General features: G+C 36.8%; 1 protein-coding gene across 2 annotated transcripts in view; it reads left to right on the top strand.

Annotated features, from left to right (window-relative positions):
- Positions 1-13,246, top strand: part of CDH7 (cadherin 7) — a 68,838-nt gene that overhangs the window by 40,946 nt on the left and 14,646 nt on the right. For both annotated transcript variants that reach the window (XM_009646200.2, XM_035901614.1), the window contains exons 6-7: positions 7,615-7,868; positions 11,628-11,764. In XM_009646200.2, coding sequence (XP_009644495.1) covers positions 7,615-7,868; positions 11,628-11,764 — 391 coding nt within the window. The remainder of the gene's footprint in view (positions 1-7,614; positions 7,869-11,627; positions 11,765-13,246) is intronic.

The following is a 13,246-nucleotide window of genomic DNA, read 5'->3' as shown; positions in this document are numbered from 1 at the left end:
TCCATTCACTTTTGTGCTGGGTGTTGTGGAGAAAGTTTGGCACCTGGTTATTGGAGTTCCACACACAAACTGAGGGTTTTACATTCTGTTTTTAGAAGGATAACTGTTTTGAGATGATTTTAAAAGTTGACTTCCTCACTAAAAACAGCCTTTTTTTTTAACACCTAAGGAGCATCAAAAAAATGAGACAAGTGAGATTTAAGAATTCTTTGAGCAAAGCAGGATTTTTGTATGCTCCAAGAGGATGGAATGTGAAAGAAAATGTCCAAGGATCATCAAAAAATTGCAAACACATTATTTATATATATATAAAATCAGGAAAATTAACTTTTTTGAAAAAGCAAGATACCAAGGATCGTGATACTAGAAAGAGAAACATGTTACATGGCTAGGTATTTCCCAATACTACGTCTGTACAATGGACTTGACTAATACATATATTGACTTGAAGTGTGGCAAAAATTGTGAATGAGATTTGGGTCTGTTTAATTTTTGGTTTGATTTGTGTTTTTTTTTCCCTGCACATTTGGACATATTTCTTCACTGTACCCTATGACACAGAGACTTCAAAACATCAAAAGTCAGCAGAAAACAATAATCATGATTTTACTCTAACAACGATGCTCATTGGAATACGGAGTGTATTCTTCCCTCATTTATCATTTTTGCTTTGCTAAATCCAGATATGTCTTTGGCTTGTATGGTTTATTCAGGATAGATTTTCTATAAACAGGTTGAGAACAGTGTTATTTTTCAAATAGTATTTCTGTTCATAGCTTTTATAGCCATAGCAGGACTGGGGTTTGCGTGTTCCTGAACACACTAGTACTGTTGCTGCCTAGTGCCTAATGTCACTACATACTAGCTAGTAGACTAAACCTCAGTTTAAGGTAACATTTTGACAATAGGCTGGTACTCTTATAATAACTCCCTTGACCATACGCAACCAGAGAAGTTAGTTAGGACTACTTTCTCTGTGTTTTCATCTACTTGGTCTTTATCCCTCCAATGAGTAAAGGGTAGGATTGTACTACTTTATGCAGCACAACTACAGAGTGTGCATGCTGTAACACTGTACAACATTTGCTTCTATATGGCTTTTCACATACTTAATGCATCTCATTTTCTTTATCCTGGTTAGGATGTTTGAGTTAGAATTAAATGAATGAGTTATGAAATTCATGTGTTCCAGCAAGTTGATTCAGTTCATTCTAGACAAAAAAAACCAAAAAACCCCTTTTTCAAAATATTCTTTGGGACAAGGCCTAACTTTTATTCTGAATTTATGGCTTAAATAATAACAAGAGGTTAAGTCTGGGTAGAATTGATTTTTCGTGAGATCAGTGAAGCTAGAATTTCATTTTGTGACAGGAGCTAGTAAAACCAGTATCGAACCATTTACTTGGTTATTGGCACTGAGAAATAAAGTCTAGCTTCTTCTGCAATACATTAACTGAGTTCATTCACTGAATTCATATACAAAAAATTTATCTGGCATGTATCTAGGACAGTATATAAAAAAACGCCTAAGTTGTCTTCAGTATGCCATGATCTGTTTGCAACCTGCAATAGGATATGAAAAATGCTAGAAGACAAACTTTATTTTCCAGAAGCTGGTATAAACAAGTGAATGGGACCCATAAGCACAGTTCAGAATGGTATTCTGAGCTAATAGCAAAGATGGGAAAGAGGTGGAAAAACTAGTGGGATTCTTTTCCTGTAGCCTACTGTGTTCATACAATCTGTTTCCTAGTAGTTTCAAGTCACTGTGGAAACCTTCCCATTATTTTCTTTTCCCACTTTCTCTTTCATATAATAATAATAATAATAATAATAATAAATAAATGAAAAGTTCTTGCTTGTCAAATGAAAGAGAAGAAAGGTCTTCCTTTATTTTTATCCTGTTAAAAGCAGTCTAAAGATACCACCTACTCAAAATTCATGCTAGAGTTCTGATGTTGCAAGTAATGGGAGAGTTTGGCTATTCTCCACCCCATAGGCACACCCTGTAGTGAATTCCTAAGTAAAGCTAAATTAAATGTGTAAGTTACTTCTAAGTAGGATTTAGGAAAACATCCATGTTAGGTGATGTTTTCAGAAAAAAAAAAAAAAAAGTCTTGTACAGCTTTGAAAAGAAATTGTGTATTTACATTTCTTAGAAGTATTTGAAAATTTTATCCTGGTTCACACTGTGACTCAGTTCTCCATCTGTAGAGTAGGATCAATTCCTTCCTGTGGTTTCATTTGTAATTTACATTCTGCTATCAATGCTCTGTTAGTAAGGACTCAGATAATTTGCATAGATACATTTCACAGTGGTGAGGGTGTTCGGATGAAAAGTGTAATTTTTCTGAATATATTGGAGTTTTAAAAAAAAGTGTTGGATTTGTCTCTGCAGTAGTGACCTTAGAATTGAAAAAAAAAATGTTTATGAAAGTGAATAATGATTCAGTAATTTAACACAACAAATTCTGAAGTATCCATGCAAACCTATGTGTGCAAAATTTCAAAGTGAATTCATGTCGACTGTTCACGGAATCCTGATTGTAATACACATGAGTGGAATCTTGGCCTCACTTTCTAAGCAAAATGCATACACACCACCATATTGTTTGTAGTGTCCAAACCACTATTCCTAAAAATCGTGCACTGAAAATGGCATCATATAAATACATATCTCATATAATATAAATACAAATCTCACTTTATCCCCAAAGTTGCAGGCTATAGTTAGACTTCAGTAATAATAATAGCTTAGTAGCAAAACATCTTAAGATAAAAACCTGATATATGATCTGTATTCACCTACAACAATACTTAGTGCTGAAAGTAGTAACGGTAATTTAACAATAAAAAAGGCTGCAAGGTATATTTTTATTATATGTATCATATGTGACTTTGGGGAAGGTTACAAAATCTCATTCAAGCCATTTTGAAGTCTATGGAGAGATTTTAGTGGACTTATGTGCAAAAAAACAAACCTGAAGAGTCTATAGAGAGAGGGTTGTCATGTCTTACCATAGCAAGTGACAAGCATTAAGATGGTTTCCCATGGTACAGTTCTTTCTCACTTTCCCTTCTTTTCTCCCCCCAATACACAGCCCTACCACCAATATTACCAACCAATTTGAAAGTTAGAGGGAAAAATGTGAAAACAGTGTTGCAAAGTACTTTCTCATAGAAATTGTCTGCTAAGAGATTATTCTTAAACCAGAGTTCGTTCTAAAAGTAATACTGGCAATTATAAAAATGGGGGGGTTTATGCATAAGCTTTTGAGTGAAAAGCTATCTTTCTATTACTGTTAACATTTCACTTTTATTTTTTTTCAGCTAGAAAATTTTCTTTCAATTCTATATCAAGTTTACAACATAAGAACTTGAGGCTTCCATGGTTCCTTTGAGAGATAATGTGTATTTGTTTGATGTACTGCAGTTTTCAATATAAAACCTCAGCTGGGCTTAAAAATGGGATTTTCACCTCTGAAAAGTACATTATTACAAAGTTGCCATACAATAAAAAATGAACAGTACAAAAATGGGCTTCCTGTAGATGATAACTTCATATTCAGCCTCTGATATAGATGACTTGTTTTGTAATTTCCTTCAGAGAGGATAAAATTCTTACCCTTAAAAAAAAAAAAAAAAAAAAAAAAAGAAAAAAAAAGAAAGACCCCACAAACCCCCAAATGAGAGAAAGATGAAGGAATCCTGCACAGGATCTAATCAGATAACATTAATGCACAAATATTAATGAAGCTGTCAAGCTCTATTCACTGTACTGAAGGACTGTTGTCCATTTAACCTTCAACACTGATGTAATGTTTTGTAGTCTGTTGACTTGGCATGCCATTATTGGAATCTTGTGCTTTTGTTATAGCAGGAAATAATGAAGGCGTGATCCAAAGGCCAGTTAAATAATGTTCTCTGTATAACAGACATCAGTGATAATTAGATAAAAAGAAAGAAAAAAAGGAAATATTTTCAGTTCACTTTTTCAGTTTTTCCTTAGTGTCTGTAATACATAATGTCTTCATTATATTATCTATGAATTGCTGAAACAGGTCAAGAACTCTTGCATACTAATCATATCTTCGAGGTTTTGTTTATTTTTCCAGATTATAGTCTGCCTCGAAACTTGGTACCTGTGTATTCACCATAGGATCTGAGGATGTATATCTTATAGGAACAGACTGAGGATGATGACTGTAGCTTTTACAGACATTGTCGCACCCCACAGGAGGCAGGCACTGCTACAAAGAACTAAAATAAAACAATATTACTGCCCCTGTATAACACAATGCCATTTGATGCTGCAAAACCCCTTTGCATATCCATAGTTCCCCTCTTCTAAACACCAGCTGTTCCCCGCTGTATGTGCACCCATGTTAGATTTATTTATTTATTTATTTATCATTAACAAGGACCCATATAGCTGTTGGAAACTACCAGCAGCATCAGGTACCAGAAGATACCTGAGGGAATTCTAGGGCAAATTTCATATTGCTGAAAGCAGACGTTTACTTCTTTCACTTATTGAGACTCCCTTACTAGTGACTGGTGAAAAACAGGCATTCATAAGTAGACCAGCTGATTTCTTCCCTAGAAGAATTTTGCTACGCTCACAGTAAGCACCATATGGTGATTTTTTCACATTTACATGGCTATGTTAGAGAAGGTGAAACCTGCTCTTAGTAAGCGAGTCCATTTAGTATGTGCATCTAGACCATCACTAGTTTTGCATCCTCCAGTATGACAAAATAACTTTCTAATGAAAGCGGGTTTTGTGTATTCCCTACTAGTCTAACACTCTTGTAATCCAGTCAAATAAAGAACGACCTTTTACTACAAGAATGAAATGTGATGATTTAAAAGTGCATGTCAGCTCTTGTGATGAACATTCAGATGAAAACCAGGTTTTTATGATTCCAATCATTAAAGTTCTAATTTAGTCTTATTCTATCAATTTCAAACATTGGAATGTCTTAAAAAATAAATAATATTTCTTCATTATTGTGCTTAATCTATTCAAATTAATATTTATATAGTTTTTCCAATTACATGTATTGTGCGTTATGCACTTTCCATATTAAAACAGAATTTTCATAATCTTTTTTTCTTAGGAAGTCTGTGGTATTGACTTTAGTATATCATAACAAGTTATCTTGCCTGCAGTCTCATGACATATTTCCACATGTTTGATTAAGTATTGCTGTAACTTCCATCATCCAATTTCAACAGATAACACTGATTAATGAGAATGCATTTGCCTTCCCTTCTCCGCTACATATTTTTGTACACTCTGATGGAAAATACAGCACTGTCTTGCTAAATACTTGATTTTTTTTTTTTATTTTTTTTTTTAAGTTCAACAGATCTTAGCCTTTTGCCTTTGACATTCTTCAGGTTATAATTTCTTTAGTTAATCTGATGCTTTTATTGGAAAATGAGAAGTCTTAAGATATTTGTGTGCTTGGTTGTCTTCTTAATGTTGCTGCTCATCTGGTCATACCAGTTGCTTAGCTGTTATCATTGCACAATAGAGCTTCTGAGACATTTTTCATCATCCTAACACCACATTTGCATCATGGCTGCAAGGTTTGTTTCATAGCACACTTATTGTACTTTAAATATAAAACCAAAATTAAAAACTATTAAAAATGCTTTAGTAATAAATACTGACCTGTTGTATCCAATATAATGACTATATCCAGACAACCTTAAACCTTACTTTTATGACATGTCTGTGTTTGGAGAGCTATGGATACTACAGCTCTAACTCAGTGCAAGAAGTAAGCGCTTGCATAACATGAGTGTGTTGGGTTTGTGTGGCAAGGTTTTGGTAGCATGGGGTCTATAGGCATAGCTTCTGTGAGAAACTGCTAGAAGATTCCCCCATGTCAGACAGAGCCAATGCCAGCTGCCTCCAAGATGGACCCGCTGCTGGCCAAGGCTGAGCCCATCAGTGACGGTGGTAGTACCTCTGGGATAACATATTTAAGAAGGGGAAAAGAACCTGCTGCAGAACTGCAGCCAGAGACAGGAGTGAGAATATGTGAGAGGAACAGCCCTGCAGACACCAAGGTCAGTGAAGAAGGAAGGGCAGGAGGTGCTACACGTGCCAGACCAGAGATTCCCCTGCAGTCCGTGGTGAAAACCACGGTGAGCAAGGCTCTCCCCCAGCAGTCCATGGAGGTCCATGGTGGAGTAGATATCACCCTGCTGCCCATGGAGGACCCCATGTTGGAGCAGGTGGATGAGCCCAAAGGAGGCTGTGACTCTGTGGGAAGCCTGTGCTGGAGCAGGTTCCTGGCAGGACCTGTGGCCCCGTGGAGAGAGGAGCCGATGTGGGTGCAGGTTTGCTGGCAGGACTTGTAACTCCGTGAGGGACCCAGGCTGGAGCAGTCTGCTCCTGAAGGACTGCACCCCGTGGAAGGGAACCATGCTGGAGCAGTTCATGAAGAACTGTAGCCCATGGGAAGGACTCACATCAGAGAAGTTTGTGGAGGACTGTTTCCCGCAAGACAATGAGGATCACGTGTATTCCCATTCAAAGAAGCCTTTTGCTGCCTCATAGAGTTTATAAAAGTTCAGTGCCTTTCTGAGTGTGATGTGTTGCAATTCATTTTTCAAATCTAGACTGTTTACAGCTGTATTGTAACATCAGCATAATCACTGACTTTAAGATGTTCACTTGGGATTTATTCTACTGTAACTCAATGGAGAACTTAGACCGTTGCATTTGTAGGTCAACAGATGTGTGTTTCACTTCTGCTGTTCCTCTGATTGAGTATAGGAATATTTTGCAGATGCTGTGAGATTATTTTGCAAGTACATTTCAGATCCTTATGATGTATTCAGAATCAGAACTGTGGAAAACTTTTTAAAATCTTTTTCAGACACTGGGAATTATAGTTTGAAAATATTTCAAAAGAAACTATACTTTCATCAAAGAAAATTAAAGCCGAATGAAGGTGGAAAAAAGTGTATTTTGTTTAATAAACAAAACAAAACAATCTCTAGGCTGCATTTCAGTACAAAATAGTCGTATAAACAAGTAGTTTAACCCATTGCTGTATTTTCTACACAAATTTATACAGAGCTTGGAGTAATAATTGATCCGTCAATCCCAATGTCATGAACAAGCACCCACCCAACACCTCCTTCCCTTTTCTGAATGAGGTGTTTTCACCAGTGAGTATTATATCGAGTTCTTATGTCTGGGTAGTATGGCACATTGTATTTGTTATTACCTTAGATAAAATCTGAATATGACAAAAAGAAGTATTCATTCACAGTGATGTAAGAATGGGGGAGAATTCAGTCCACACAGAAGTTGCAGAAATTTTTGCCATTATCTCAGAGAACTCTTGTTTCATTCACAGGGTAAAACTACCTTTACCATTAAAGTCATTGAGGAATATTCACTAGCAAGACACTGTAAATAGTGTTTTGAGAAAGCTAAAAAATGAGCCATCAACTATGCTTTGCCAATCAAAAGTGCTAGCTGGATACAGATGGCAACATTCATTTTGTACTTACTGACGGTTGTAAGTGAAACAGTTTTGCAGCAAAATCACTGGATAATAAAATTTCCAAATAACTTTATCTGTGTAGGAGCTGGATTTTGAAGCTAAGACAAGCTACACCCTGAGGATAGAAGCAGCCAATATGCATGTTGACCCTCGCTTCCTGAGTCTGGGACCCTTCAGTGACATGACAACAGTGAAGATAATTGTAGAAGATGTTGATGAGCCACCTGTGTTTACTTCACGTTTGTACTCCATGGTGGTGTCTGAAGCAGCAAAGGTTGGAACTATCATTGGAACTGTAGCAGCCCATGATCCAGATGCCTCAAATAGTCCTGTCAGGTAATCATAAAATGTCTTAGTTGTTTATTTATTTAGCCTTTGTATTGAAGCGGTGAATTTTGTTATTGGTTACACTGAAATCAATTAGTTAGCTTTTTTCTTTGTGGAGGAAGATTGAGATGTTCTGAGAGTTTGCATATTTTGACTTGTGTATTCTCCTGAACTACAGAACCTGTGAAAAAATAATATATTTATATCCCTGTAAAACAAAGAAGACAAGATATAATTTCAGGATTCCAAAGAAAAAACCTCAACATGTTACTCATATTTATTTATCTCTAGGTTTAGGAAGAGCCCATTATTATCTATAACAAGTTATGTTCTCTTAAACCAAATGCGACCAAAAAAAAAATTATAATACATGTGTGTGTGTGTGTGCATAATGATTCATATTCTGCGTGCACTATGCACAAGAATGTAATAACACATAGACCACAGACTCTTGCATGGTAAACCAGAGCTGAGGTCCCACAGAAAAAAAAAAAAATAGAAAAAACTCTTTATGTGAGAGAAATGGATAGGGCGGCTTCCTTTGTCTTCAGTGTGTGAAGTACCTGCTAGTCTTCCACAATCTAATGCCCAGGATCATAAAGAAACCATAAGAAAATACAAACTATTGATCTTATGTTTGTCCGTATCTAATGTCAAAGCTAAAGGACAAAGACTCACCACCTAAGTTAAACCAGTAGTGAGTTGTTACTTTTCTTACGCAGAGTAGTAACACTAGTTTCAATGGAACATGCAAAGGATCTAGAGGATAGTACTTCTCACTCAGGAATTTTGTGAACTTAAACATCTGCAGGTGGAGGAACACATACACAATTTAAAGTCAGTACTAAGTTTCATTTGTTATTGTTGTTCATTTAGGGCATACATAGAAAAGAACTTCACAGGTACAGTCACCTTCATGCGTAGATGAGCATGGGACTCTAGTGTAGCTCTGTAATTTCTAAAGCAGCAGTCTTAAGTTGTAAGAATAAAGCATATGTTTCACTCCTAGAGGTGACGTAAGTGTTCTCTCACTCTCCTTCGTTATATATTTGCAACATATTCAAAATAGCTGATTCCTATCATGTATAAACAAGTCCTAGATGGATGGTTGGCATAGATTTACATGTGAAATTTATCTTTTCTGAGCTCGTTCTTTGCTGTGGCAGTGTTTTCTGGCACTGATGTTAGCATCTGGTATATAATAGCTGGTTTAGCAGAGTCATGTAGAGTGGATTTAAATCCAGTTCCATAAATGCAATCCATGCTCAGAGTGCTTTTGACTCCTGTGTAAACATAAGGATGAGTTTATTTGCCTTGATCTGGTTAATTTTTAGAATTCCAGCATAAATCAGCCTAACATATTGAAAATTTCTTCTGCTTCGAAGTTGTTTGGAATTTGAGAGGAAGGAAAAAGATAAATAGTGAGGGATTATCTATATGCTTGTGAACCTGCTATGTACACTATTGGGAGTACTGACAGATCATATTTAAAGCTGTCCTGCATCTGCTATGATGTACATCAGAGCCAGATTCACCTAAAATTGGAATGTGTTAAGGAGGATTAATGCTTAATACTTTTCATGAACTATTTAGGAAGTTTAAATTATTAATCTATAAATAAGTATTCCAAATTCCAAACATTGGATTATATTGATTAAGAATTAGATTTGTTACAACTCAGAAAGTGTTGAAATTACAAGATCAGACTCAATTAAAACCTTGACAATACTCGGGTGGGGGGGAGGGGAAGTAATAAATATTTTGAAAATAAGAGGTTATCTCGTACAGACCAGAAAACTATTGATGTTTGAACTAGCTTAAATAAAGGATTTAAAACTCCTGCAGCTCAAAGATTTTCAAGTATTAATGGTTACAAGGAATTAAAGGATTAAAAGCATTTAAATTTTTTTTTTTTAGAATTTGAATATGGATATAACATTTGCAAATAAGTTACGGGAAACTGCTTGCTTCTTATCCATAAAAATATTTTTTCTTCTTCTTTCATAAGAATCTGTTGTCCGATTTATGTAACATTTTTGCTTTCCCTCCCTCCCTTCCTCCGTCCCGCTCGCCTTCCTTCCTTTCCCTCCTTTCTTCCTTCCTTCCTTTTCTCCTCTTTCCTTGCTTTCTTGCTTGCTTCCTTCCTTCCTTATCTCTTTCATTCCTTCCTTCCTTCCCTCCTTCACCCCTCCTTCCTTTTTATTGCTTCCTTTTTTTCTTTTCCTTTTCCTGTCTTTCTCACATCTCTCCTTCTTCCCCTTCTCTCTCTTTCTTTTAAAATATGTTTTCTTACTTACCCTTTTTTGGCTCTTCAAATTGCATAGTGATAGTGTTAATAATTGGGAAATCTAAGGGCTGGCAGGAGATTGAATCCCTGCTACCAGGCCTGCCAAGACTGACTGCATAGGAGAGGTGACATGCATAGTCTCGTGGGGAAACTTGCCAGCCACAAAAGAATTGAAGAGCACTGCTGACCAAACCAACAACAGTGCTGGCATGAAAGAAAGTAAAAAAAATGAACTACAGTTAACATAAAACGGAAAACAAAAATAAGTGAAAGAGGGAGAGCCTTAATCCATGGAAACTGCTGTTACTGTTGCTACACTTTCTCTCTCTCACTGTGTCATAATACAGTAAAACAATTTTAATTATGTAAGAAGTCTCCGCTCTAAGATTTTGCAGCCAAGAGGGACAGATAAAAACAGAGCTATACAACAAAGTAGAAGCTGGTATATTACAACACAGAACAAACAAGTAATGCCATAAGAACATTATATGTGGGAAGCCCCATTTCTTAACTATCTTTCATCATTCTTTCCTTCCACATTGTTCAAAGGGTTTGGTTAATGTTATATCAATAATCTAATATATCATCAGTGTGACGGTAATTGTAATGATCACACTTGGTCTGATTTGGACATTTTAATTCATCCTGAGGTTAGGGAAGTGCTCTGGAGTACATACTTGATCTAAATGAGAGTGCAGGAATCTGACCCATTAAGTCGAATGTCAGGAATATTCTAGTTGTAAATCTAAATCTGCCTAATCAACTGTCTCTTTCTCTCAAAAGGGTTATAAGCAAAACACCCACAGGCATTTTGACCTTTTCCCTTATGCTATTTTCTGTTTGCTAAGGAGATCATTTCCCCTTCCTAAAACAAACGTGGAGGTAAAAGATATGTTAAGCCAGAGAGATAAGGGTGTGAGCCTGTGTTTGTCTAATGACAGTGAAGCACCGGGATCTGACAGTGATGACATGCAATCCCTTGACCTACTCTGCATCATCTCTCTTTTTTTTCCCTGGCCCTGCAGCTCTGGGTGACTCAGGGGCTCTTCTGCTGGTGATAGAAAGCTCTGTGCTCAGACTGCCAGCCCCCATGGGAACCCTGCCTGGCTGGTATGGCCGAGTAGCAAAAACTTGCAACTCGCTTTCTCCTTAGCTGGGGTTCAGGAGGATGCCAGTCCATGAACAAATGAAAGTTTGCCTTACAGCAGGGAGGAAGAAAAAAAAAGAGAGAGGAATACTTATAACCTCACTTCAGAGGGCACTCTGGGAACAGAGCCTGCCACTGTCAGCACAGGTTGCTGTGCAACTCTCTTGCCTTTGCATATGGCTTTGCTTCTCTCAACACCCCAGAGAAACTGGACAAAACAGAACTCTAAATTGGGAAACAGTGGAAACTCTTCCTTTCTAAAATAAATCAGTTAAACATTTTTACAAGCTGTAATTGAACATAAATAAAAAGTTTTCTTTCATCCTTCACCTAGGTACTCAATAGATCGAAACACAGATCTGGAGAGGTATTTCAATATTGATGCCAACAGTGGAGTCATTACAACTGCCAAATCTTTGGACAGGGAAACTAACGCTGTTCATAATATCACAGTTTTGGCTATGGAGAGTCGTAAGTAACAATATAAAAATTTTATTGGCTATTTATGTATAAAACTTGAGGCTTGTTGTGATCAGCTGCACTGAGAGAAAATATGACAGTTTCAAAGCATGACAGGTAAAAAAAAATAACTTTTTACTCAATGTAAAAAAACCCCTCTCTCTGAGATAAAAATTAAGAAATAAAACAGATTAAGTATTTGCTCTTTCCTTTGCCTCACACCTCGTGTAGTCTTTTGACTTCTGAAAAACAAGTACAAAGGAAGATGAGATATGTTAACTCAGCAGTCTCAGACCAAGTATTATTAGAGGAAAAGTGATATGAAGTATAGAGCAGTTAGCGCGTCTTAGTCATGGCAGTTACTTAGAGCTGACTGCTGTTGGTCAGCCGTAGCATTCTTAAGAGGTATGAAGGAAAGGGTATGTGAATGCTTGTGTGGTTTCACTTTCCTGACTCTAAGGTAAGAATGTAGAGGATACTTTGTACTTGGCATTTTTTCTGGGGTAAGATGAAAAGTGTAGAAGAATTGAACTCTTCAAGCACATACAACAAGAATTCTGTTAATGCAAGTTTAAACCTAAAACTGTTCAGCTCTGAATACATTCTGTGAAAAACTATATTTTTGCCTTCATATTTGAAGAATTTATTTCTCCAAATTTCATCCTTATAACTACTCTGTTGGGCTATGATAATAAAAGTTATCAGTTCTCTGACCTGCTATTTTAAGTCAGCAGTTCTCTGACCTGCTATTTTAAAAATCCTCACTTCTTGCTTTCAGTGAGGTTAATTTAATGTTTAACTTGAAAATTAACATTTATCATTTAGTGTCTGCATGAATTTATCTTGTATTCTCAGGAGCAGAATTTTGTTACAGAAAGCCAGCATGGAAACCAGAACTTTTCTTGGGCAATAACAAAACTGACAAGGTAGCCAAGGGGTAAACCTGACACAAGTGAGAGCCTAGGAGCACAAGTAATACCTTACAATGCTTTAAGTTATGTTTATTGCCTGCTTGGTTTTCTATAAGCTTAGATCAGCAGTGGAAAATCTTGGTGTCAAAATTGCTTACTCCTCTTGTATTTCACATGTGGAATAAAAATAGAAATTATAGAATCATAAAATCATAGAATCACTTTGGTTGGAAAAGACCTTTGAGATCATCGAGTCCAACCTTTAACCTAATCCTGCCATCCCACCACTAAACCATGTCCCTAAGCACCTCATCTGTCCTTCTCTTAAATACCTCCAGGGATGAGGACTTGACCATCTCCCTGGGCAGCCCTTTCCAGAGTCTGACAACCCTTTCGGTGAAGAAGTTTTTCCTAATGTCTAGCCTAAACCTGCCCTGGCGCAGCTTCAGACCATTCCTCCTCATCCTATCATCTGTTACCAGGGAGAAGAGGCCGACCCCCACCTCACTACAGCCTCCTTTCAGGTAGTTGTAGAGGGCAATAAGGTCTCCCTTCAGCCTCCTCTTCTCCAGACTAAATAACC

This window comes from Egretta garzetta, unplaced genomic scaffold (assembly GCF_000687185.1).
Source record: "Egretta garzetta isolate BGI_Z169 unplaced genomic scaffold, ASM68718v1 scaffold259, whole genome shotgun sequence".
NCBI lineage: Eukaryota > Metazoa > Chordata > Aves > Pelecaniformes > Ardeidae > Egretta > Egretta garzetta.
The sequence above is the reverse complement of the archived record's forward strand: the minus strand, read 5'-3'. Positions and strand labels throughout refer to the sequence as shown.